This window comes from Mustela putorius, unplaced genomic scaffold, assembly GCF_011764305.1.
Source record: "Mustela putorius furo isolate JIRA1106 unplaced genomic scaffold, ASM1176430v1.1 tig00003988_pilon_pilon_pilon, whole genome shotgun sequence".
NCBI classification, from domain to species: Eukaryota; Metazoa; Chordata; class Mammalia; order Carnivora; family Mustelidae; genus Mustela; species Mustela putorius.
In genome coordinates, this window is record NW_025422127.1 from 12819592 (window position 1) to 12845023 (window position 25432).

The window sequence follows — 25432 nt, forward strand, 5'->3', positions numbered from 1 at the left end:
CGGACCCCCAGACCCTGCTCTATCATTCCCGACAATTGGAAAAAATGTCCGGGGGGGTCCCTGCGACACAGACGCCGCTATTGGGGGGGTGGGTGGGGAGAGGTGGGAAGAGAGGGGGAGGGAGGAGAGGAGGAAGCGCCGCAGCCTCGGCGGCTGGACTCGGAGCACGGGGAGACGGTTTCAAAAAATAATTAAAAATCGAGGAAATATCCTAGAAAAGCCGTTTTGGCGTGAAAACCCCAAAGAGGATCCAGGCTTCCCGAAACGGAGGGTTCGGGTGCCGGAAAGGTCTGTATCTCGACCCCTAGGGCTTTGGATCCCGAGGGGAAACTTGGAGGGGTGAGCGCCGCGGCGGGAGTGTCCGGCTGCGGCCCACAAGGGCAGAAACTGGGGACCGTGGTGCCGAGCTGGGGGAAAGCCGAGGAACGGGGAGCAGCCGGAGAGAGACACGGGGGACTCTGACCTCTCCTTTAGGGGTGCCCCGACATCCCCCCCCTACACACACCTCCTCCCCCCCCACCCCACCCAAATCTCCGCACCGAGGAACCTGGAAAGCCAAACTGTAAGTAACCTTCGTGAGGTGGGGGTTGGGGGAGAGGGCACAATTACAAGTGGGGTGGCCGGGATAACGGGGTGCGGGGGGGGGCGGGCGACGTTTTCCAGCCTTTCCAACCGGAGTTTGCAAAGCAACATGGCGAAACCACGGCAGGTCCAGAGTTGTGCATACGTGGGCACACGGCTTGCTCGGCAAAGATTTGGAGCAAGGGTAAATAAGTGTTTCTTTTGGGTTCCCCTAAAACACACGTTTCTTCATTGCGACTTCCGGGGCTCCTGAATTCTCCGTTTCTCTCCTCCTCTCTCCTCCCCCTCCCTCCCCCCCCTTAAGTGCCAACGCGGAGTCGCGACCACATGCGGGGACCTGAAGCTAGGGCGAATTTGCTCTGGCCTTTGGGGGGGGCTCCTTTTTTTTACGTTGGGGCCCCCGATTTCACACTCTTGCTCCCTTCTTCACTGCACCGTAAGCAGCCGCGGCTTCGCCAGACAGGTCGGGATGGGGGTGGGAAGAAGAGGCAGCCACATGCAGGCACACGCGCGCGGGATGCTCCCCCACCCCCGCCCCAGGACAGCCTCATTTCTCCCAGATTTTCCTCCCCCCTCCCTTTTCCCCCTTCCCTCCCCCAGTCAGTCTTGCATCCTGCAGGGAGCAGAAACGAAGCCACGCGTCTCGCCAAAGGGCGCGGGGTAAACTCGCGCACGGGAGCGGAGAGGCAAGCGCGGAGCCTGCCCTCTCCCAGTTTTAGGGTCCCCTGCGGGGTGGGGGGGGTGGGCGAGTATTCGGATGGGGACACACAGAGTCTGTCTGCAGACTTACCTCCAGCATCCAGGTGGCCACCATCCTGCGCATATAGGGCTGGATATCCTTCTGCACGCATTTGAAGTAAGAGCACTGGGGAAGGTAGCGCTCCTCGATGGTGAGCAAGTTCTGCAAAACGCGGTCGTCGTATAGCAGGTTGGCGTCTGGCACGGCCCTGCGGACCGGGTCCACCTCGCAGCACAGCAACTCCATGGCCAGCCGGGCGCCCGCTCGCTCCCCTGCTTTCTCCGGACTGGAAAAGTTGGGGGGTTTTGGGAGGGGGGAGGGGACAGGGTTCCCCTTACCTCCTTCCTTTGGCTAAATAGGGACTTTTCGAGAGAAAAGTTATGGGGCAGAGAGAGAGAGAGAGGCTGGGGGAGAAGAGAGGAAAGGGATGGCGGTGGGAGAGGAGAGCCTCGGGGGCTGCTAACTCTGCCTGCCCTCCCCTTCAAACTTGTCTCGCTCTCCCCTGCTCGCTCTTCTCTGCTCTGCGAGGCAGTGACGCAAACGGGCTGGGCAGTTAGTTCTCCTCCCTCTCGCTGCGCTCCCCTCTCCGGTTCCTCCTCCCCTTCCCTCCCCTCCCGTCCCACCCCTCCTCCTTTCAATCTCTCCCTCCCTCCCTCCTTTCCCCTCTTGTTATTAAGGAGAACAGCAGCTGGCCCGACCTAACTTCAAACGCGGTCCCCCGCCCCCCCACCCCTCTCCTTAGCTCTCCGAGGCCCTCTCCCTCTATCCAGCCCTGCATGCCAGGGGCCCCGATAGGGGAACCCACAAAAAAAAAAAAAAAAAACCCACCGATTTCTATTTATTCCCTCTAATTTCGCACATTCTGTGGGTGTATCTTGCCAAAATACGACCCTCCAACCTTGGCTTCTCAAAATTGATCTTTCTACTCCTGCCCATGTATGTAGGATCCGAGAATGAGAGGTAGATCGCTTGAAGATGGGGTAGGCTCAGGCAATTTAGAAACAGACCCCTTAAGTGAAGACTAAGGAAAGCGATTTTAGAAAATAGCAACCTTGGCTATCCAGAGATAAAGGCTCTGTTCGGACGTTTGAGTTCCTGATCACTTCAAGGCTGTTTCAAAAGCTCGATTAAAGGGGCCAGAACAGTGTCCCCACCCACCCCCCAACCCCGCTTGTGTGTGTGGAGAGGAAGAAGAGGAAGGGGTGGGTGTTAGGAGAGAGGGGGCGGCTTCTCCGACGTGATAGAATGTGACCCTAGAGCAGAAACCCTCCCCTTCTTGGGGGCGCTACAGGCGCCACGGGGAGCAGCGGAGAGGCGCCCAGGGTTGCCGCAGGCCGGGGGGTGGGGGGCAGGGCTACCATCGGTTCCTCCGCGGCCCGCGGCCACGCAGGAAAAACCCGCTTCCTCGCCCCTGCATCTGCTGACAAGCCGCCCGAGGTGTCTGCGCCGAGCGTGGCCACACTGATACAGCTTTCTAGGAAATAGCCCGGGAGGGGGAGGGGATGGGAGGGGGGCGAGGGAGGGATTAGGTTTGGCTCCCCCTCTCTCCCCCTGCGCAAACAACACCACCCCTTCCTTTCCCCGGAGGCCCAAGACTTCCACCCTGGGTCCTTCGCTGGCATCCTCGCCGACCCCTTGGGTTTACGCTTCATCCGCCAGCCGGGGCTTTCTCCCGGGGAGCGGGATTACGATGGAGATGCTGCCCGCGCAGTCGGCTCTGACATGTGCTCAAATGCATCCCCGGGTCAAGGCTGCTTTTACAGGGGATATGGTGGCGTTTCCTTACCTCCTTCCTCCCTCCACCCCGCCCCCCAACTTTCAGTGTAATTTCACTTTGGGGGGAAGGGGACAGACCCCAGAGACCCCAGCAAGTTGGCCCAGCTGGCACGTGCAGGGAGCATGGCATGGGTCAGGGCTCGGGACACACCGTGATCGACCGAGCACCTCCTTCACCGAGAAAGGGGGCCCGAACCGGGGCGTGGAGAGCTGGGGGGGGGGCGCTGGGTGAGTTGTACACTCGGTTCCCTGAAAGGGGGGGAGTGAATAAACCAGAGGTGCTAGCGATTAACTCAGGCCCCGAGGCCAGCCCCTTTAAACGAGGGTGGGGCGGAAGGGATGGGGGAGTGAAGGGGGGAATATCGCTTTAAAAGGGTGAGTAAGAGTTTGGGGCGCCGTCTCCCCTCCCTCTATTTGCATAGCCAATAGCTCTGGGGCTCCTGCTACTGCGCGCTGATTGTTACCGGGCAGATTACTTTTTTTTTTTTTTTTTTTTTTTTTTTTTTTTTTTTTTTTTTTTTTTTAGTAGGACGCGTTCCCCGCTACATCAAAAGGAAGCCAAGGGAGGGCGGAGGGAGAGCGGGGACTGGGGCGGGCGCGGGCTGGGGAGAGGCCGGGGCGCCTGCGACCTTATCAATAGCCCAGGGAATTAGTATCCAATCTACCGTAGGTAAAGAAAGGGGAGGGAAGAGGGAGGGCGAAGAAAATGTCTAATTGCTGTGGAAGCCATTAGCTTTCGGGAAGCAAAAAGCTGAGAAACCCAACTTGCAACTCAAAATGAAACAGTCCTACGTAGTGGGTGACACTCAGGCTGAGTACAGTGTTCCTCGGAATAGAGTCGGTCCCTAACAATTACCTATTGATTTTAGTCAACTTGGACTTCCCGACTCAAGCTTGAGTCACTCCAAATAAATATATTAACTTACATTTTAAGACCCGACTCCATGAAGGAATTACTCAGACTTCACCCCAGCCACCTATCAGCGGTTCAAAGAAAGCTGGTGGGGAGGGGGGGGCAAGGGGTGAGAGAGGTATTTTTAAAGTATAAATCTAGCCTGACAGGCAAGGACAGAAGTCGGCGAAGGCTTCTAGCCTCTTGACATCACTTGATAACTAACCCAGCACGGTCTTCTCTCCACCTCCCAGCAGGGAAAGCATCCCCAGTCCTGGGCTCCTGAAGTGGGGAGAAGGGGGGAGGGGAAGAGGCGGGTGGTCGTCCTCCCGGCCTGGCCCACCCTGGGGAGAGAGCCTGGGTGGCGAAGTCTCAAATCTCAGAAGAGCGCCGAGGGCCCTCTCGCCCCTTCCCTCCCCTGTACCCCCCACCCCTACTCCTGTCTGGCTTCCCTGAGAAATTCCGGCGGGGCGCGGGACTGGGGGAGCGGTAGTCGCGAAGGGGAGGGGTACAGAGGGGCGCGGGCAGATGCCACCTCTCCCCGTGGCCTCTTCATTCACCTAGACCCACGAGTACGGACGCTTCCCGCGTGGCAGGCTCGCCTCTTCAAGTTCCCCCATTCACTTCCCCTTCCTATTACGGACTGTTCCCGAACATTAACCTCGCATCGAATCAGTCCCCCAGTCGGGTTTCAGTCTCCAGCGCACGGGGTGGGGCGTGAGAGGGTGCGGAGGTTGGCAGGAATGTCTCCGCGAGCCTTGAGCTGGAAACTGAGTTTTCCCTTTGGGTCGCCACTCCGACCATGTGTTAAGATCTTAATTTTGCTTGTAAAAAAGCACTGCGCCTAGCACGCGGGAACAGGCACGTTGCCTTCTGGGCAAACGTGCGCTTTTTCTTTGCGTATATACTCAGGTTTAGAGAAAAACCCAATCTCCTGTGCTCTGACTTTTAAGTCAAAACTGGTCACTGTGGGGGGAAAAAAAATTATGTTGGTTCTTCCTTATCCCCTTTTCACCCTCAGGGGGAAAAAAAATCCTGTCCTTTATAGAATCAGTGATAAACTTTGGTGAACATAAGTTTTATTGAACTTTTATTCCTTTCTGTGCCGGCTCCCCACCCCCTTCTCCTCGCGTTTTGGAGTTTCGGTTGGAAAGTGTACAAAACCCTGTAGGTGTAGGGTGCAGCCGGGTGTTGGGTGTCTATCGGCACATTTCTGCAGGAACCTGCAAACGCTAATCACACATGCTCCCAACCTCACCTGGCAGCTGCCGGCGGGCCAGTTGATCACGTTGTCGGCTCAAAGCTATAGAGGCGCGCGAGTTCGAGCCCCGCTGTCTCCGTACAGGGGCGCTCCGGCCGGGTGGGGGGAGGGGAGTGAGTTCAACCTGGGGAATGGAGACCATCGCCCTCCCCTAAGTCCTCCAAAGAGTTGGACTGTGTCTGTGGTTCTCCACTGAGGGATGATCTGACAATGCAACCCAAAAACCCGACGGTTAGTTAAAAGTAAGTGGTAAATGTCCTAGTCTCAGCTCCTGGCTCCCGGGACACCAAAAAGAACTAGAGAAAGTACAGACGGAGAAATGGGGGGGGGGGTGTCACAGGAAGGGAGTGAAAGCGAACTGGAAGAACGTGCGGAAGGAAAAGGACAGGTCGGGACGGAGAGCACAAGGGCAAGGAAGGTGCGTAGGGACGAGCCGATGGAAGGCTTCCCAACGCCGGAGCCCTGGGACTCCAGGTGTGAATACGTTTCCGGGACCCAGTCGCCGCCCGCCCGCCCCCAGTCGCCTCTCTGGGGCGCTCGGGATCCAGCGGGGGGCAGCGTCGGGCCCGGCCTGTGCATTAACACTGCCCTTTCGGTGTGTCTCAGCCCGGACCGGGGCTGTGTGCCTGAGGCAGCAGATGCGATAGGCGTGGGTCAGGAAGGCTTGCGCCTGCCGTCTGTTCACCCACCTAGCCTCTCACTCCCCTCCCTTGGAAATAAATAAATAAATAAAAAGACCCGAACTTCCCCCTCTTCCTGTCTGATTCAGCTGCAGGACACGCCTCACGAGGCCGAAAATAGCTCTGGAAATGCATTAGGTTTATAAAAGTGAATTTTCCAATAAGATCTGGGGCGGGGGGCGCCTGGCCCGCGGCGTCGGCGGGGCCTGGCCTCCCAGGAGGAAAAGGAACCGGCCGTCTCGGGGCTTCACCCTCCCCCCGGCGCGCCCGGGAGGGGGCCGCTGGGCGGCGGAATCGCGCCTCCGCTCGGGGAGCCACCACGCGGCTTTTTCGCGGAATTTTGACGTCACCCACACGTGGGGGGAAGGGGCTGGGAGAGCGAGAGGAAGCGGCGGGGGAGGGGGCCGCGGGCGGGAGAGCGGCGCGGGGCGGCGGCGGCGTGTCCGGCACCTCGCGATGGGCGCTCGAGCCGCGGGGCAGGTCTGCGGGCCGCGGCAGGCGCGCGGGCGGGGGCGCGGCGGTGCGGGGCTGCCGGCGGGCCGGGGCGGCGACCCTCCCCCCGCGGCCCCCCCCCCTCCCCGCCGCCGGCCACCCCCTCGGAGCTCAGTGTTCACGCCGAAACCCGCAGCAGCCCGGGGCCGCCGAAAGGGCTCGTTTCGGGGGGTCGCGGGCCAGCCCCGCTGCCTGCCGACATCGGACTGAATATCGCGACTGCCGGTCGCGACGCTCGGCCGCTCAGCTTCCTACCCGGTCTCCAGGGAAGGAGACGGGACCGTGGTTGTCGGTTCCGGTCATGAGTTCTGCGTTTGCTCTGACACCGGGAGTGTTTTTTCACGCGCGACATATTCCTCCCCGCCCCCCGCCCCCTTCACCATTTAACACGAGTGGGTTGATGCTCGAATAATTACGCGTAAGCTCCATCTCCCGAAGATGGCTAGGAGCGATACTGCATGGATTTTACCGGGCGAGGACAAATTCCATCTAGAAATCTGCTTGTCCAGAGAGTTCCACAAACAGACGGGCGAAAAGTGCAGGGCGACTCCCCTCCCACTCGCTGGGCACCCATGTGGTGTCGGGACTCGGGGAGAACCTTCTAGACTTCAGGGGCTGGAGATTGCAACTGCAGAGAGAGCCCGTGCACCTTCAATTTCCCCTCAATTTGGGCAAACTCTTTCTAATCTTCCGGTCTGGGGGTGGGGGTGATACCTAAAATGCGACGTTCTCTGAACCCACAGTGACAATTCTGATTTACAAGGAGCTGTAGTGAGAATGTTTGGGAGAAAAGGAGTAAAAGGGAATTGGCTTTTCCCTTCATTAGGTGGACTGTTGGAAGAATCAGAGGCAGAAAGCTGGGGGCTTCTTTGAAAATGTGGGTTTGAGGTGGAATTACTTGTTTCAAATGTAAAGGAGAAGCTTTCTGTTCCAATCAGATAGGAGGTGTGGAAGTGTTTCTTTTTTAAGATGACAGAGTTTGATTTTGAGTATTACTTTCTTCATTCGTTTTAGTACATTCCCTCTATTTTTATCTTATTATTTATTTCTTTTTCGTTTAATGGTTGCTGATCTGACCCAAGACATTCTGTTTAGTTTCTTTTGAAGAAGAAGAGTTATAATTGGTGATAATATCAATACTTACTGTTGAAGCTATTTAAGAGGGCTTCCTTTTTAGTGCCTGATTTGATGGACACTTGGTTTGTGTATACAAAGGTTAAAAATATATATATATTGAGGAAAAAAAAAAGGAAAGAGCCAAGGGAAGTACTTTAAAAACGTAAAAGATAAATGTCCTTTAAATTTTACTCCTGCTTCATTTCAGACACCTAAGTTGTGGGTGGTCAAGTTAAGCACTTTGTAGATCTAAATTCTTGGTAAATTGTCAAGACTACCCCATCCAGAAATTTTTTTTGAGCAATAGTCATTTTTATTTGTTTTCTAGACACTTCAATTTTGTCCAGGTTCATTCATTCCCCTTTACAATGTCTGCTTTCAGGCATGATTGAATATTCTTTTGATTTCATTGTTTTATTCAACTCTGTATCAGTTACAACCAAATTGAAGCGATATAAAGTATTTCTAATAAGTATTTCTTATTTTGTATTTTATTTTGCAATCTTTAAACACAAGGATTGCCAGCATCTGTTAGTACAGTTTGTAACATAATTCTACAACATGCTGAGTTCATATTCTCCAAACTTTTATAACTAATTAATAAAAACCGGAGAAATAGTTTTGTTGTTGGGGCTTCTTGGAAATTTTTTTGCTGGTAGTAAATTTCAGGAGGCAAGTTGAAAATTTTTCTAAAATTATTTTCTGGGTGATCCTTTTGTTGGCATAAAAAGGAATGAGTTTTAAAATGTGAAACAGGTTGTTTTTAAAATTTTGTAATCTCCAAAATGTGTACCTCTGGAGTGATATATTCTTTCTATTTTAGGGTTGACCTAAAAGCAAGCAGTTTGTAGAAGTGTTTTAGACAATCCAACCTAGGTTGGATTTAGACTCAGGAGGAATGCATTTCCTCTTTGCTCAGCCTTAAGTAAGGGCATCTGCTTTTACATGAACTTGAAACAAAGTCTGCGCCTATGCATTATGTAAACAACTGAGAAAAGCACAAATCCAGAGCAGAGGGGTTTATGTGGAAGGTGAAATTAGAGCAGAAAATACTAATTTCTTTCTGCTGTTAGTCATCTCAGATCACACTGTCACTGTGGTCCCATTAAGTAGAAATTAAGTACTTCTTTCTTTGTGATGTAAAAAGGTGAGTTCCTTCAAGACCTATTTATTGATGATAATGATGCTGGTGATTCTTCCGTCTCCTTTCAATGAGTGTGTGTGAAGCTTCACATTATTTTTCTTCAAAAATTGTCATCAAATTGTAAGAAAAAAATTATGAAGACTACGTTAAGTTTTTGTCCTGGGAAGTAACACCAAAAGCATTCAATTTTGCACTTTTGAAAACAAAAAGTCACCAAAATTTATTCTACCTATTGCTTAGGGGGAGAGAAAAACACACACGATTAAAAAGGAACTAGAAAATTCTTTCGTCTAAATTCTAAATGCTTTCCTTCATCATGCCCACGTATGTTTCCATTTCTGAGACCAGCCAGGCAGTTAGTCAGGCAAATGCAGAGACCCAGGACCAAAAAACTCTTTCCTGGTGTCAAGGAAGATATCCTGAAGCAAACCGTTTGGGTTAGTTTACATAAAGTTTCAGATGAAATGTCTTACATCTGGCCACCAATTATTTTAGGATAATGAAACATTACTTAAAAATACACATATATTTTGAGAGAAGAGAGTCTAGCCCTGTACAGGCCATTTTGTGTGTCTTCCTGAAATCATTTAAACTCAGGAAATTTAATTGCATCAAGGACCAGTGCATCAGAACTCCACTGTGTAATTCCAATAAACTGGGTGAATAGTTTTTCTACCCCTCACGTCTAAATATATATTCTTCTAGTTCTTCTCTTTTTTCAATAATATGGTATATCTAATTTAAAATTTCCCTAACAAAATACTGAATAAGGCTCAAATGTATTTGCCTTTTTACAAGAGAAGTTCATATAAATATTCTGTAATTACCAGCAATTTTTGGTCATCTAGCAGATGATTTAAGTAAATCAGTAGTGGCACTGCAGTGAAGTTGGCTACATTGAGGATGAAAATCATACTTAGCTCAAGAAACCCAAGTCTTACCTTCCATTTAAATACTTAATACTTTACGGAGGCTGCCTGTATGTTTCACTGAGTGGAAATCTTTCAGCTTTAGGAAAGCCTTGTTCGATATAATAGATTACATGCAGTCTTGCTTGGAAATGGGAATGGACTATAGGACCTCATGACATTTTGTCCAGCCACAGAATATGCCTCTGTGTTTAGTAGGAGTCTGCGATTGAAATTCTATACAGCATCCATGCTGAACGATCACATATGTGTTAAACTGATAACATCACCCGTCTGTGCAGATACATCAAAGCAGGTCGGGGGCATGCTTCAGATCTATCAGGTAGAATTTTAATGGTTTAAATGAGGAGTCAAATTTGCGGAGATTTCTGTGCTTTGGAGAATGCAAACTTTTGTGTTGTATTCCTTCATTTTTGAAAAGTAAAAACTGAGTCCTTACCATGTGCCACACAGTGTGCCAGGCATTGGGAATGTCATGGGCATAGTGTTAGACACTCAGTGAATGTTTTGGAAGGCGGGCAGGAGGGAAAAAGAGTTGAAGAATACAGTCCCTAATCCTGAAAAGCACGTTCTCTAGTGATTAAGCATGAGAAACGAGTGCTTTAAACATAGTAAAGCTATAGAACAAAAGGCACAGAAAGAGATGCCATGTTTTGCCCATCGCACACAACCTACCTGAGCCAGGGAAATGGAAATTTATCTTCCCTTTAAAACTCGGTCCAGTCAAGTCGTTGTTATTTGAATTGCACAGTGTTTTTTATAATGTTCTTAAATTATTCTCAAATTATGTTCTTAATTTGTTTATACTCTGTTGGGACTAGTTGGTTGGATGTCTGGATTACATGTTTGGGGTTTGGTTAGTCATTTTTAAGTTGCCAGAGATGAAGCTGCTTTCTTGGTCCATCTGAGAGCATTCCTTTCTTTGAGTAGCTCTATTTCCCAGAGCATCTGTTTCTCGTCTGAATGAATCCTCCCTGAATCCGACAGGGTATCGATGAGTGTTTGACTCCTTTGGTTAGGAAATGGAGGTCAGAGTGGATCATTTACTTGTCCCAAGTCCCCCAGAAGTTGACAGAGCAGAAGATAGACTCTAATTTGTAGCCTGGATGTCTTCTAAATGGATGCAGGAAATACTATCCTTCCCACAGCAGGGTGAAATGGCCCTGGGCTAGAATTTAGAATATTTGCATGCTGGGTCCTACTTGACCACCAAGCAGCACTGTGACCTGCAGATGCCTTCAATGTTTCTAGTTTTGAAGTTCCTCATTTACAAACTTGGCTAGCTGCAGTAAATGATCAGTAAATTCCCTTTCGGCTTTAAATGTTATGTCCCCATAACATGGCTTTCTCTTCATTATCATCACCATCATCCATAGGAATTTTGTCTTAGAGCGTCTTTTATATATATATTATGTTTTACATAACAATTCTTAAATTGTGAATTGAGGCACAGTCTCACTCCCTAATTATCTTGGAAGATTTTAAATTCTCCCAGGTCCGAACCTTTTAAATTCAGTTCCTTGTGTGGGTGGGTACTTTGAAGCATGGTGTCAGCTGATAGAAATTGGTGTTTTCATAATCCTAAATTGTTGGAATAGGATGGCAGTCTTTAACAAATATATGGAATGTAGGGGTGCCAGCGTGGCTCTGTCGGTTAAGCAGCTGACTCTTAATCTCAGCTCAGGGCTTGATCTCAGAATGGTGAGTTCAAGCCCTGCATTGGGCTGCATGCTGGGTGTGGAGTTAACTTTGAATGTGTGTGTGTGTATGTGTGTGTGCGTGCGCGCGCGCGCATATGTGCATGCATAATGTAAAAATATATGGGGAATGTTAAAATATATGGACTGTATACCTTTTCCAGGGTGCATAAGGAAATCCCAGCACATGGGGCAAACTAACCAAATGTTTTATTCCTGCAACCCAAACACAGCCCCCATCTGAGCACATTTAAACATAGAGTTTTGAATGGACCTTAACTTGCATGCCCTTTTTAGGTGACTAAGTGACAGCTCAGAGCCTTATGGGCACTTTAAATGAAGCACATACTGAGCTACATGGAGCTTATGTGTAACAGGTGGCTACTTTGGTGAAAAGGGAGTACAGCAAATTTCCAGAGTTGCCATCTTTACACGGGACATCCCTCCTTGCTTTCTGGCATGTCCTAATAAACTAGGAATAAGCAAATAAAACTTTCTTCTGTGTTCCACTTTTCTTCGTCACTTTTCATTGCTTTGAACATGTGAGAAACTTCATTCATTGGGATCCTTTGTACTCCAATGAAATCTACTTAGATTTAAATTATTTGCTTTATAATATTATGTGTTTATAGGCATGTTTCCTTTTTAAAATGTGGCTACTGAAAAAGAGAAACTTGTAATGAATAAACAGTTATACTTGGAATAGTTTCTAGACAATGTTCTACATTTTTTGTTTGTTTGTTTGTTTGTTTGATGTATGACATATGATGTCATGAAGAAAGCCCTGGACTTAGGGATGGAAGAGGTGGGTTCTAGTCCCCATTGTGCCACAAACTGTGTCATCTGGGGCAAGATTTACATGGGATGACATTTTAGGTTTGGAAGGGAACTCCATGAGTCTCCCAGTCTATACCCCTTTTATCACAGAGGAGCCTTTTTAGTGTCCCCGCCCAATAAAGATGATGTCTTTGATCAAACATTTCTGCTGATGAGAAACACATGTCCTATAAGGTATCCTCATTGTCTGTTATATGGATATACATTGCTTTCTTAGGTTGAACAAAATACTTCCTCAGCATCTAAACTTAGCAGCATTGGTGTCTACTTGCTATTGGTGGGCTTTGAGCTAAGTCCTTTGCCACATAAGATCTTCCCAGGAACCATGTACCATAAGGATCCTAAAAGATGATAGGTTAAATGGCTTATTGAAGGTCTCACAGCTAATTAGGGGCCCAGAATTTTTTTGTTTCCTGGCAAATTCTGCCCACAAATGTCATCTGTGGCTACTGACACAAGAAAGGTGACTGTCTCTGTCATTTAGGCTGACAGCTGGTCAAATGTTTGAGGATGTCGTCTCACCCATTCTCCCCTGGGCTAGACTACCCTTTCTCTCCAACTGTTCTTTGGATGCTAGTCCCTCATTAGCAGGCTGTCCTCCTCTGGATCTGAATACTTTGCTGATATCCATCTTTAAGTGTATCTTTCTTATTGTGTGGCTAATGAGAAAGAGCAACCTGGAGCAAATTTAGAAACCTGCAGACTGTCTAAATGGTTACAACAAAACACACGAGGGTCAGGGACTGCCATTCACCTCCTCCCACCCACTTTTCTCTTACCACATATTTGGCACCCCCGGTGCTATTGAGGCAGCCTAGACTAGACAGGAAAGAGAAAATTGTCACCCCATCTTCTGGAGGCTGATCTTATTAATGAAACCCAAAATTGCACTCCATTTTCTCATCTATAAATTGGGTGAATTAAACTCCAGATGATTGTATCTTGTGTTTTGCAGCTCCAGGGAACAAAACTAGTATCTCTCATAAAACAATAAAAGGAGGAAGATTTCTGCTCATATAGTGAGCTTTCTCTGCAATCCATTCCAAAATGGCAAGGGTTACCTTCAGTGATTAAATAAAGGACCTCGTTAGGGCTGTTACGAAAGGATTGATGAATTCCTTATTTGCTCCGAGCCTAGGTTTCCTCATCTGTAAGATGGAGATGATAATATCTACCTAGCAGAGTGGTTGTAAAAAGTGAAGGCAGTGAGCTTAGCCCTTTACTCTGGCATACAGTAAGTGCTGACATAAGTTAAGTAAGGTTGGTTATTATTGTCAAACTGTATCAATTTGTATCATTACACTCTCCCTAATCTTATTTCTTCTGTCAGCATTTTATTGTGTTTCCAAAGTTATTCTGTTCTCTAACTGGCCTTACGTACTTATTGTTCATTTTAATTTTTAAGATTTTCCCTACTTTGAACTTTTGGACTGGGTGCCTTACTTTTTACCAGACCATAACTACCTGTGACTTTTGCCTCTCCAAGTAGATTTTTCTTTTATCCTGTCACCTTTTCAAACTTCTCTGCCTTTTTTAAGGCAGAAAAATGTCATTATTTGTCTTAGTTAGCTGTTCTCTGGAAAAGCTCCCATCTCAGGGTTTGTCACTATTTGACCTGACTCAAAGCTCGCTCTCTGTGAACAGGTTTATTCCCAGCATGTTTGTCCAAAACAATCTGTGGCAGTTGCTTAACATTCCAACCACCTGAGGTTGCAATACCATTGGGGTTAATAAGAGGTTGGCTAAAAAAATTAAAAGGAAGTACTGGAACATGTGCTGTCCATAGGGACTTTGAAAAGCTCTGACATGTCCTTGGGAATCTAGAAGGCCACATTCATGTGTATGGCTTTGCATGTGCCCAGGAAAGACCTGAGAAAGCCCTAATTACTTGCCGCCAGCTGATCTTAAGCCTCTGTGCAAGAGTAGAGTTTTAAACTGCCTGCCAGATTGTTGAAGGTGTGTCCACACATACACTAGAGTCCCTTGTTAAAGGCTCAGAGACATATTGGTTCAAGGCATTTAAGGAAATCTCTGTCTAATCATTATTTGACCATGTAGCAAGCTAAACAGAGACTTCCGTGGTTGGGCATGACCAAGAATACAGATTTTATAGAATTAGTCCAGGAAAGTCACTAAGTAAACAAACAGCAACAAAAACAATAAACCTAGTAGTGCGTGTGTGAGTGGTGGTGGTGGATCTGATTTGCTTATATTACTTGAAATGTCTGGCTTTCAGTAAAAAAATTATGAGACACACAGGAAAATATGGCCAATACACAGGGTAAAAAACAATCAGTAGAAACTATTCCTGAGGCAGCCCAGATATTATACTTATTAGACAAAGATATTAAATCAGTTATTTCAAATGTGAATATGTTCAAACCACTAAAGGAAACCATTTCTAAAGAGTTAAAGTATAAAAATAGAAAATATCAATAAAGAGAAAAATTATTAAAAAGAACCAAATATAAATTCTGGAGTTGAGAAGTATAATAACTAAATTGAAAAATTCAGTAGGTGGATTCAACTACAGATTTGAACTAACAAAATTATGGACTAGTGACCTTGAAGGTAAGTCAATTGAGATTATCCAGTCTGAGAAACAGAAAGAAAAGGAAATGAAGAAAAATGAGCAGTCTCAAAGACCTGTGGGGTTCCACTCAATACACCAACATACACATAATGGGAGTCCCAGAAGGATAGGTGAGAAGGGGACAGAAAAAATATTTGAAGAAATAGTGGCTGAGCATTTCCCGATTTATTTTGAAACATTAATCTAGAGACTTCTAAGTGGCTCAGTTGGTGAAGTGTCATGATCCCAGCGTCCTAGGATCAAGTACTGCATCGGGGTTCTTGCTTAGCAGGGAGCCTGCTTCTCCCTCTGCCTGCCACTCCCCTTGCTTCTGCTTTCTCTCTCTTTCTGACAAATAAATAAAATATTTTTAAAAAACGGTAATCTACACATCCAAGAATAATATGATTATTATTATCATATTATTATGATGATAACGTGTTCAGGGTGCTAAGAGAAAGACTGTTAGTCAAGAATTCTCTACCTGCAAAATTATCTTTCAAAATAAAGGAACAGTCAAGACATTTTTAGATAAACAAGAACTGGGAGAGTTTGTTGCTAGCAGACCTTCTGTACAAGAAATACTAAAGGGAGTTCTTGTGGCTTAAATGAAAAGATGCTAGATAGTAACTCAAATCCACACAAATAAATAAAAAGCACTGGTAAATGTAAACATGTAGGTAAATATAAGAAACAATATAGATGTTGTGGGGGTTTTTTGGTAACAACTTTCTTCTAACCTAATTTAAAAGCCAACTGCATAAAGTAATAATTATTGAAATGTGCTGATAGGCTTATAATGTATAAAGATGTGATTTGTATGACATAATAGAACAAAGGAGAAAAGGGAACAGTATTATATTGGAGTAAAACTTTTGTGTACTATTGAAATGAAATTGATATTAATCCAAACCACATTATTTTAAATTAAAATGTTAATTGTAATCCTTAAGACACTCACTAAGAATTTTTTTTAAAGGAAATGAAAAAAAAAGTGAAACAAAAGAATTTAGAATACATCAATGGAAATACATCAATGGAAAAACAGAACAGAAAAGACAAAATATATATAAAGAACAAATAGCAAAATGGAAGATGTAAATCCTACCTTTCAGTAATTACATTAAATGTAAATGTACTAAACACTCCAATCGAAAGGAAATTATTGGCAGAATAGATAAAGAAACATGATCCAAATATATGCTCTCTATGAGAAATAACCTTTAGCTGCAAAGACAAAAATAAGTTTAAAGTAAAAAGCTGAAAAAATATATAGCAAACACTAACCAAAAGAGAGTTGAAGTGGCTATACTAATACCTGACAATAGAGACTTTAAGACAAAAACTGCATAAACTGCATACACCTTGAGAGACTCTATGTTTTGGTGGTTATGAAAGTGAGTTCTGGAATCAGTGGGCTGAAGTATGAATCTTGGCCTTACTACTTATTAGTTGTACAACCCAGGGAAAATTATTTAACTTCTCTGGACGTCAATTTCCTCAACCACAAACTGGACATGCTGGTAACACCTACCTCATAGGATTCTTGGGCAGAAAAATGTGTGACAATATGTAGAACAGGTGCCTAAGGCAGGGAAGAAGTACTCAATAAATTGATTCCATTACTAGATCACTGGCTTAAGCCCATGAACATAATCCTGTCTGTCTTGCCAGAGTGATTGAGTTAGAGATGGGTATGTGAACTTGACTAGTCTGGAGGAACTTTCACAACTGTAGTTTGATGATGTGGTCTCAGATTTGAGAGTGGAATTGCTGGGGTCATTTTTTTTTTTTTCTACTAGCAGGAAGCCCTCCTGAGAATAAAGATGACACACATAGTACAGCAACTAAGAAAGTCAAAGAGAACTGGACCCACAGCCCTGGTCAAGTATCTCCTGAAGTGCCTCAAGCTCTGGAATTTTCCATTGCTCCAAGCCATTTAAGAAATTTAGTATTTAGGCTACTTTATTAGTTTTCATTTCATCATTTCAACTAAAAATACCCTAACTAGTACTCCATATTATTATTATTATTACTTTCCCATATGTATTCAACCCTTTCCCATTAGATTGTAATATCCTTTGCAACAGAAACTAACTTCCTAAGCACTGAATTGTCATGCCACTTAGCACAGTACTGTCACATAGCAAGTTTTCATTCACCTACGGCTATGCCTCGGTATTTATTCCCCTTGATATTTATGCACTTTGAGCATCTATAAGGCAGAAAGAGAAGGTGCCAGAGTCCCAGGTAGAGTGATTCCTTGTTGCTTCTTTATCTTCTTACTGCACCATAATAATAAGAAAGTAAAATACTTAATAGATTAGCTAAACCTTGCTAAGATCTAGATATGGTACCCAAAGAGTGATCTTTTTTCCTCTTGGTCACCTATGGCTACTATTATTATGTCCTGCGTTACAGATATGATGCTTGAGAGGCTTAAGTCATGTAGGTCACACAGCTTGTACATATTGTAAGTTAGGATCCTGCACTCAAATAATTGTATCCATGTCTTTAAATTCTTATTCCAACTTACAGCAAACAAAACTAGAAATCATAGATGATGTGTTATGCATGTGACTTACATATAAAAGATGATGTAGAGCTCTGAACCAGACCTATGCTAAAAAAAGAGGCTTAGGACTGGGGTACCTGGCTGGATTAGTCAGTAGAGATTGCAACTGATCGCAGGGCCAGGAGTTCAAGCCCCATGTTGGGTGAGGTGCCTACTTCCAAAACAAAAACAAAAACAAAAACAAAAACAAAAAAAAGTGGGACTGATACCAAGAGATTGGTAAATAAATGCAAATTAAATTCAAAGAAATGTTTAGGGGGCATATGATTCACTTTTTAATGATTTCTCCCAACATTTTCAGAGAACCCATTACCTGTTCAATGACATCATAGAGATCTTTACTTTTGGGGTGGTTTTTTTTTTTTTTTTCTTTTGAGTAGGAGTTTAAAACCTAAATAAGTTCATGCCAAACATACTGTTCAGTAAATTGATGTTTTGAAGTTAACAGTAATCTCTTGGGGTCTTTCTATGCCAGTCCATGTAGATCTACTTCATTCATTATAAAGACTTTTTTATTATTATCCATTTGCAAGGAGAGACAGAAGCAGAGAGAGCACAAGTAAGGGGGCTGCAGAAGGAGAAGAAGAAGGAAACTTCCTGCTCAGTAGGGAGTCCAGTGTGGGGTTCCGTCCCAAGCCCTGGAGATCATGACCTGAGCCAAAAGCAGTTGCTTAACCATCTGAGCCACCCATAGGCCCTAACTGCATTTGTTGTAAACGCAGAATGGTTTTCAACTGTAAGAATGTACCATAATGTGGGGCGCCTGGGTGGCTCAGTGGGTTAAGCCTCTGCTTTCAACTCAGGCCATGATCTCAGGGTCCTGGGATCGAGCTCCACATCAGGTTCTCTGCTCGGCGGTGAGCCTGCTTCCCTCTCTCTCTCTGCCTGCCTCTCTGCCTGCCTCTCTGCCTACTTGTGATCTCTCTCTCTCTCTGTCAAATGAATGAATAAAATCTTTAAAAAAAAAAAGAAAAGAATGTACCATAATGTAAGTACTTCCAATCAGTAGGGGTTCAGGCACACTCTCTCACCAATTTTGCCTTTATAAAGAAATTTCCATCCAACGTCGCTATATGTGGCTTCTTTGAACAGTCAGGTGTCCATGGGAAGAGGAAATCTTGGAGTCTTAATTCTATAAATTAAGTGGTCTGAGATAGAAAGTGAGCATCTTGAGGTTCCTCTCTTCAGCAACCTTACAGTCTGCAGGGGATCAGACACATGCACACATAGTTTTCACATTAGTGTAACAGAGAGGGAGTCACCTCAGTGTTACCGGAGTGCAGGAAGAGAGAGTAAGGGGTTCGGTTGAGTGGATGAATGACAAGGCTGGATGGAGGATGTGGCACTTGAGTCTAGGCTTGGAGGAAGAGAAGGTTCTGACATGTGGTCTGCTGTGATCTTATCGTTGCCTGGCAGTGTGCCTGTTATTTGTCTGGACTCTTTGTTAAAACCATTTGGTTGGATGAAAAGTGGCCGAGATGGAAGGGAAGGATGCTCTGGAGAAAGGAGACAAAGCTCAGAAACAAAAGTGGGAAAATGCAGGGTGTGCTCAGAGGGCTAAGGGCAGGCTGGTGTGGCTAGAACGTCTTGAGAACTGATCACTTCACGGGAATGAGGGGATGGAGAGACATCAAAGGCTCGGACGAAAAAGCACTCAAGAGGGATTTAGGTTTGCCTGGAAGAAATTTTTCTTCAGGGGTGTGATGAAGGTTGGGTAGAGAAGTTAAGGACAGAGCAGACAGCCCTCTGATTGGGATGATAAGAGGCAGATAGACGGATCCACACTCTTCCAGGTAACCCAGCAGTTCAGGGTTGCACTGAATCTATTTAGTACGGCAGTCTTCATGCTTCACGTTTGGGGATTGTTTCTGTTTTACATTGAAGTTAAACAGCTATGTGCAAGAAGGACTGCAACGTTTTAGAGGAAAAAAAAAAGCCCTACCTACTTTTAACTGCCAGTGTGTCCACATCCATAAAAATGCTCTCTCTGCCCCATGGATTTCAAAATGCACTGTATCTCATTTGTTCCATAAAACATCAGATGCGGCTTTAATGGCCTAACCCCAAAAAGATAACTTGACAGCCCTCACACATTCAGCAGCATTCCAAATAACCTTTTGCTGGGGCCAGCCTTCTCCGGGGCCATGTGGATGTCAGACACACACAACGTGAGTCACGCTGACATAGCTGGGATGCCTGGATTGCGATGGAATCTCAGAGGTACCAATCGCAGGCCAGAGAGATGCCATTGGCTAGAGGAAACAATGCCAGAGTGTTCCCATCTCTGCAGAAGGCAGGGTGTTGATGGTGTCGGGCATGATGACTGCAGCCAGGGGAGGACGACAGCCCTGAAGCAGGATGGGCACAGGTTGGTAAGTTTGCCCCACTGGGCAGATGGGTTCCAGAGGCTCAGGCCATGGTCACACCCTTTTTCCCTGAACTCTCCCCCCAACCAGAAAAATGAAGAGGGTACAGATTTTTTCTAAAATGACTTCCTGAACAGAATGCCCTGCTGTCTTCTGGGTTTTAGAAATCCAGAGCTGATAAGCATCACCAAAATGTACGAAGCACCCACACCTACCAGTCATTGTGCTAAGGCATCCTACACATGGCCCATTTAATTCTCACAGCTCCACGCTGAGATAACTTTCACCCTTCCCATTTTACGAAGGAGGAAACCCAGGTTAGGGCGTGTTAAAAATTTACCCAAATCCCACAGTCAGTAACTGGCAGACTCAGAACTTGAATGAGTCTTTCAAAAGTCAAGGCCTGGGCTTCTGACCACACCATTCAAAGCCACGTGGCTGGTCCAAGGGATCTTTGCCACACACAGCAGCTACCCTCCCAGATGGCAGATCTCTGAGTGTGGGGCAAGCAAGAAAACTTCTAAAGGGGATTCTTTTTACTCCCCTGGCTTCCTGGGGGTGGAGTAGATGAGTTTAAGCATGTTGTTCATTCTGCACTACATTGCTTCTGTGACTGAACTGTGCCAGGAGACCCCAGGCCTGGCATGGTGAGGCAGGGCAAGGAGGTCCCAGATTCCAGATGAGGAAGCTCTGGGGAGGAGCTGCAGACTGCAGTCAACATGGCAGGCATTGAGTTTGGTCATCATTTTTCTTTTTCTTAAAGATTTTATTTATTTATTTACCTGACACAGAGAGACACAGTGAGAGAGGAAACACAAGCGGGGGAGTGGGAGAGGGAGAAGCAGACTCCCTGCTGAGCAGAGAGCCTCATGTGGGGCTCCATCCCAGGACCCTGGGATCATGACCTGAGCCGAAGGCAGAGGCTTAACAACTGAGCCACCCAGGTGCCCCATGGTTGTCACTTTTCTAGCCAAGGTCTGTCTCTGTGTTTGTCTCTTTCTTCAAAATTTGTTTTTCTTTATGGTGTAAACCTTTTCCCAGCATAATGTGTGCCAAGAACGGTGCTAAATCATTCACATAAAGTTATTCATATGGTCCCACGGCTGTGCAATGAACTGGATACTGTTATTATTTCCGTTTTTAGAAGAAGAAGAAACTGACCTTTACAGACGTTAAGTGATGTCTCTAATGTCAGCCTGATTCGGTATTCTGCTCTCTTAACCATGATAACACAATGATGCTAATAGTGCCTCCTGGGGCGCCTGGGTGGCTCAGTGGGTTAAGCATCTGCCTTTGGCTCAGGTGATGATCCCAGGGTCCTGGGATGAAGCCCCACATTGGACTCCCTGCTCACTGGGGAGTCTGCTTCCATCTGTCCCTCTCCCTGCTCTTGCTCTCTCTCTCTCTCAAATAAATAAATAAATAAATAAATAAATAAATAAAATCTTTTTTAAAAAATAGTGTCTCGCACTGTACAGGGCACTGTTTCAAGTATTTCGTTTATAGTAACTCATTCGGTCCTCACAACACTATGATAAGGAATACTATTAATAAATGGGTAAACTGAGGCACAGAACTGTTGTGTCATTTGCCCAGGCTCACCCAGCTGATAAGAGGCAGAGCTGGGATTATATCTGACCACTCAATTTGTGATAAAATAGGAAGACATGCCTCAGTTTTTGTTTCGCTTTCCACTTGAACTGGCCTGTGATAACTTGGACTGGGATGCCAGAGTGCTGAGAATAGAGTCTCTGAGCTGGGCTGGGAGGGGGCGCCAGTGACTGCTGTGTCCCTGCAACTCTGGGATGGGGGCAGTGGAGACGGCAGCCACAGGCTGGCAGCCCTGCCAGGGAAGGCCGCAGGGCCCACTCGTGGGCTGGAATCCCCATGCTAGGCAGAGCACAGAGATGAGTCATGGCTTCTAGAAGACCAGGAGAACGTGGTCTTTGGGAGAGGTGAAAACCTGAGGGAAGGGCTGGCATGTCCTCAGCATTCACATCTGAGAAGGGCTGTTCTGTAGGGGTGAGGGTGTAGGTAGCAGCTCTCCCAAGAGCCGGCTGAGAAGAAGTAGCATTCTGTTTAGGCAGCAGCAGGGAGATTTCAGGGAGAAAGAGGGATACATCCTTGACAGGCCACAGAGCCTTTGCCCAGAGGAGGGGCCTATGTGATGGGCCACCCTTAAGCTGATCTCTGCATTATCTCGGCCCCTAACCTTCTGAAACCCTATCCATCTTTGGGGCTTTGACTCCTCTGCCACCTCCTCCGTGAAGGCTTCCCTGATTGACCATTCCCCCACATACCTGCAAAACTCCGTTTCATTCAGTGGCCAGAAAGCCAGGGTATTTGGATGTCTACGTCAGTGCATATTCATTCAGGGCAGGGGTCCCTTGTGGGCTTAGACTGTTCATTCAGGTGATCAGTACCTCAGACCCTCTGGAATCTAGTCCAGGCAATCCTGGGAGCTTTCCTCCCCTGTAACCCCATTCTTAGAGCAAATATGCCCTCTCTGCTGTTCATTCGTCCTTGGGTGCTGGACGCCTGTCAGCTCTCTGGTACGGTGTCTCCTGGCATTACAGCTCTTTACATACACGCGTTTCTCAGATGCCCACAGCGTGACTGATACAGCTTTCTGGGCGCGGATCTCATTTAATGTCCCCAATAACCCTGTAAGTCAGTGTTACTATGACAGGGTGTTGCAGAGAAAGAGACAAGAAGTCAGGTCCTCTGTGGCTAAGGAGCACACCGGGACTCAAAGATGATGTCAAAACCTTGGGCATCAAAGTCTGGGATTTGTTTCTGGCTTGTCCTCAACAAAACGAAGTCAGGAAACTTCCTATCTACACCTACAAAGGTAGATATCTGTCTCTTAGAGGTCCTAGCAGTGCCTATACACAGTAGTTGTTCAATATTGGTTTATTGACTGTACAAAGACCTTTATAGTGTGCTTTTTCCATGATCGGTGAGTGGAATTACTTCTGAGAAGACGAAACAGTGTCAAATCCTTAATAAACAAACTCAGGTAATTCTCAAAGAAGTGAGAGATTTGCAGACAGTGTCCTAGAGAATTTTATTCAGAGTCATTAGGGTAGCTGTGATATGATAAAGAAAAATAGCTATTTGGTCTTCGTCCCTGGTTCTGACACAGCTCCTAAATCCCTTGGAATTTCCTGTGTGAGAGGATGACATGAGCGTTCTTTACTCGAATAAGACTACTCTCCATAGTCCCAAATAGCTTGAGGATGGGGAACCATCTCCAGAAAGACCCAGGCATGATTAGAGGGTTGGAACTTTGAGTCCCTTCCCCCAGCCTCCTGGGAAGGGAGAGGGGCTGGAGGGTCAGTCAATCACCAATAGCCTGTGATTTAAGCAATCATGCCTAGGAGGGGGGACATCCCAACTCCATGGGGACCGAAACTTCTGCGCTCAGGATTCTTCCGGACCTCACCCTATGGACCTCTTCATCTGGCTGTTTATTCGGACCCTTTATAATGAACTGGTAATAAAAAGTAAACTATTGTTGAGTTCTGTGAGACAGTCTAGCAAACAATGAAACCTGAGAAGGGTCTTATGGGAACCCCTGAATTTACAGCTGGTCACTCAGGAGTACAGTTGGCCACCTCGAGCTTGTGTCTGGCATCAGATGTAGGGCAGTCTGGCAGGCCCAAGCCCTTAACCCATAGCATCTGTACTAACCCCAGGAATTGAATTTTAGGGCACCCAGTTAGTGGGAGAATTGTCTGGTTTGGGAGAAAAGCCCACACATTTTGTGTGAGTAAACACAGTTCCTGGTAGCAAACAGAAAAGAGAAAAAACAGTTGGGAGTGAGGGGTACAGGCAGATGACCCCATTTCAGCAAATCAAAACCACTCTGTTAACTGCTCTTCCCTCTCTGTCTACCACTTGTAGGAGACTATACAGTAAAACTGGCTCATACCAGGATTGATGTGGAAAATTCCCGGAGATGCCAAAGCACCAGTATCCACTTGACTACATCTCCAGTCCTGGATAGTAAGACCAGGTGCCCCATGGTGACCTCAAGTCAGAAGAATTCCCTAACTGAGATCACCAAGAAGGTTGCATTCATTTCTCTGTGCTTGCCAAAATAGGAAAGTCGTCTCTTGGTTTTGAGAGATTTTTTGTATGAAGCATTGAAACAAAGAGTTGGGTTTTTTTGTTTTTTTTAAGTTAACTTCTAGCTCGTAAAAACGATGTTTGGAAGAACTCCTGCAAATGCTACATGCCTTGGTCATTTGACTTTTTACTGTAACAAGCAAATCGGAAGCCATAAATAAATTGGGGAAAAGGGTATACACTTCACCAAAAGATTCGTTGCTTATCTAAACACTTCATCTTGGTACTTCCTTAAATTGCGGGCACTTCTGGTACATTTTCAATGGGTTCATTCACTTGCGAGTGAACTTTATATATGCCATTCAGAAAATCTGGTGAAGTAACTAACATTCTGAGGAGTGGACATTTCATAAATCACTTTCCTTGATGTAAGATGAAAAAAGTGACACCCGCTTGAATGCATTCACTTATTTCCTATATGGTAAGATGCAACATGTACAAAAAATGGTTCTGGTCGCCATAGAAATGTAAGGAGCTGGCTATTAAAATCTGTCTTTGCAAGGGTAAAAAAAAAAAAAAATTGATGGCGTGTACCCGATTTTGAAATACTTAAAAATTGCATCGTGTTAAAGCTAAAAGGGGCATTTGTATCTCTTTTCCTCACTTTAAAGATGAGGAGAGAACAGCCTGGAAAAAATTAAGTGCCTTGGTCACATTGAAAGGCTTTGTCTGTGGCAGGCTGTCCAATTTCAAGTTTTTTTCCCATTACCATGCATCTCCTTTGTATCCAAACTATCTGGCAGTCCCTGGTTAGGACTATTTGGTCCTCAGCTGCTGTCATGAATGCTTACTCATTCCTTGATTCCACTTTTGTATTTTTTTTCCTTCTATTATTGAAAAATTTCAAACATAAAGTAGAGAATATAATATAAATAACTCCCATGTGCCCCTCACTCAGCTTCTACAATTATTAACATATGACCAATCTTCTTTTATCTGTACCTATCCTCAGCTCTCCCTCCTGCCCAGATGAATTTAAGGCTAATCCGAACATCATGTAATATAATCTATAAATACCCCATGTGTAACTGTATACGAACCCTCTCATATCTATATCTATATCTACAGTGATTACAACTAACAAAAATTAACGATAAGTCCTTGATATCATCAAATTCCTGAAGTTTTCTGTTCACATTTCTGTGTGTGTGGGTGTATGTGTGTGTGTGAGTCTTTGTCTTTTGCAATTGATTTGTTAGAATCAGGATCTAAACAAAGCTGGAAATCATGTTTCAGGTATCAGGTGGAATGATCAGCTGATCATTCAAAGTTCTTGCCATGGAATGTTTGCAAACTAGGAGGAATAAATAACATACTAAGAATACTTTGTAATCATCATGGATCACATTTATATATGCCTTTACACATCATAAGCTGCTTTGAGCCACGCATTGGTGTCGGATAGGGTAGACAGGTATCATTTGCCTCAGACAGAGGAAACTGAGGGGAAGGGTTTGCCCAGGATCCAATTGATGGTCAAGTCAAGACCACCCAAGTTGTCTGACTAGGCTTTTCTGACTGCAACAAAGTAACATTATAACCAGAGATGCTCATTAACCTTCACAGCAACCCTAGGAAATAGGTGCCTTTATTCTCACTCTACAGTTGAAGAATCCAAGGCATAGAGGGGCTGAAACATTTTT

At 45.8% G+C, this 25432-nt stretch overlaps 1 protein-coding gene and 1 long non-coding RNA gene across 2 annotated transcripts in view; one reads left to right on the top strand and one right to left on the bottom strand.

Annotated features, from left to right (window-relative positions):
- Positions 1 to 1868, bottom strand: part of CCND2 (cyclin D2) — a 30069-nt gene extending 28201 nt beyond the window's left edge. The window contains exon 1 of the mRNA XM_004778282.3: positions 1373 to 1868. Within this exon, the coding sequence (XP_004778339.1) occupies positions 1373 to 1567 (195 nt within the window). The 5' untranslated portion in view covers positions 1568 to 1868. The remainder of the gene's footprint in view (positions 1 to 1372) is intronic.
- On the top strand, positions 120 to 23981 carry LOC123389647. The gene is made up of 2 exons (XR_006604290.1): positions 120 to 288; positions 23565 to 23981. It is a non-coding gene; the product is annotated as an uncharacterized LOC123389647 (long non-coding RNA).
- The last annotated feature ends 1451 nt before the right edge of the window (positions 23982 to 25432 follow it).